Raw genomic sequence first — 1,609 nt, 5'->3', positions numbered from 1 at the left:
GTAGATACCACTGTTGGGATAGTAGCCGCCTCCGCCTCCGCCTCCGCCTCCTGCTCCCGCCGCTTCCCCTCTGCCCGAGCTGATCAAGGAGTCTACCAAAAAAGAGTTTGCAGCCGGGCTCTCGGAGCATGACATTGTTGTGGAATAATTTGGCGAAGGGAGCAGATAGCCCTTTCTGGCTGACATTTCTTGTGCAAAACATGCTGAATATGATTAGAGATACCCCCGCGCCACGGCAGGCGCCTGCAGCCAATGGAAGCCCGGGACTCCCCAGCAACCCCTCCCCGTCTGGTTTCGTATGCACCGAGCTGCTCTCAGGTCGACCTCTGAAATTGGGAGATAGATGTATATTAATGTGTAATATGGATTTCCATACACACAGGCGCGCACGCTTCGGCCACATGGGCGAGTGCCTGCGCCTGGGCGGAAGCCGTGCTCCCGGCAGGGGGAAGGAGCGGGCTTGGCTAGTACTGGCTCCAAGTTTTGCTCCCCTCTTATCACACGCACTGCTATAAAATAGCCCGGCGGTCCTGATGTTTATTATACCTAGGCCGAAGCGGTGTCCAGATGAAGCTTTTACTATCACTCCTCTCTCCCCGCAGTTGGGCTTTCCGACAGCAATACCTGCTCACCTCCCTGCACAGCCTATGTGTCTCACGAAATTAATAAAGGCACGGCTCGCCCGGTGTTTAATGCTCAGGCTCTGCTCACTTTATTTGATTGTCTCCTTTTTAAAGAAATAAAAGGCGTGTTATTGTTTATCACGGATCATTTGAAACCGTAAAGGGGTCTGGGGCCTCTCACGTTAAACTATCGAGGAACGGGGGCTGCTTCTACCCTAACATCACCGCCACGACGCCAGGCTGGGTTTAAATTTCCTGGAGATAAAATGCTCGCCGCTGCGCTGAAAAATCTCTTAGTGAGAAAGGCCACTCTGGGAGGATTGATTGTGTGGTTGCAGCTCCTAATGCTTTAGTTAACGCCGGATTCTTCCCGAGGTCTGACTACCACGTAAAATAGAAAGCCAGACATATGCCACAGAAAGAATCCAGACGCGAGCAGTTCAAATGGATCCTCGTAGGATGCTGCGCATCCTGTTTATTGATGTGTTTATATTTGGGCGATCATTTTTATGTCTCCCCTCCATTTGGATCATTCACTTTTCTCTCCTTCAAAAGCACCGTCTCTTTCCCAAGCGGTGTACTAAATAATAGAAAGAAGACTAGATGAATCCTCAGATACTAAACAGCCCTGTGCAGTCAATATGTAATTGTGGCGGAGGTAGCAGACAGACAGCAGACAGACAGGGACGCAGAGAGGGAGACAGACAGATTTTCTAATGAATCGCTTCATGATGGCTTGCTTTCATTTCCATCATCTATCGCTTATGCCATTTTGAAGTCGCCTCACTGCCTGACCTGCGGTACCAAGGGCTTTTTAGTAAAGGGGGCTCTGGGACTACCCGGTACTCGCTGCTCACCCTCGAAGAGCAGGGCTCACTCTACTCTCCCTCACGTTGCCCGGGGAAGCAGCGGGCAACCGGGCTTAGCTTCCAGCAGAGCGGCCGGGGAAGACCGGCTGCCGGCCTGGCGCCAAGCGCCATCCCGCG

At 52.3% G+C, this 1,609-nt stretch overlaps 1 protein-coding gene across 1 annotated transcript in view; it reads right to left on the bottom strand.

The window, feature by feature from the left end:
* Positions 1-186, bottom strand: part of LOC103771973 (homeobox protein Hox-A10-like) — a gene marked incomplete at its 3' end in the record, with an annotated part of 471 nt that extends 285 nt beyond the window's left edge. Inside the window, exon 1 of the mRNA XM_008939295.1 lies at positions 1-186. Within this exon, the coding sequence (XP_008937543.1) occupies positions 1-186 (186 nt within the window).
* Between the last annotated feature and the right edge of the window lie 1,423 nt (positions 187-1,609).

The sequence above is a fragment of the Merops nubicus genome, unplaced genomic scaffold, assembly GCF_000691845.1.
Source record: "Merops nubicus isolate BGI_N331 unplaced genomic scaffold, ASM69184v1 scaffold25074, whole genome shotgun sequence".
NCBI lineage: Eukaryota > Metazoa > Chordata > Aves > Coraciiformes > Meropidae > Merops > Merops nubicus.
The sequence above is the reverse complement of the archived record's forward strand: the minus strand, read 5'-3'. Positions and strand labels throughout refer to the sequence as shown.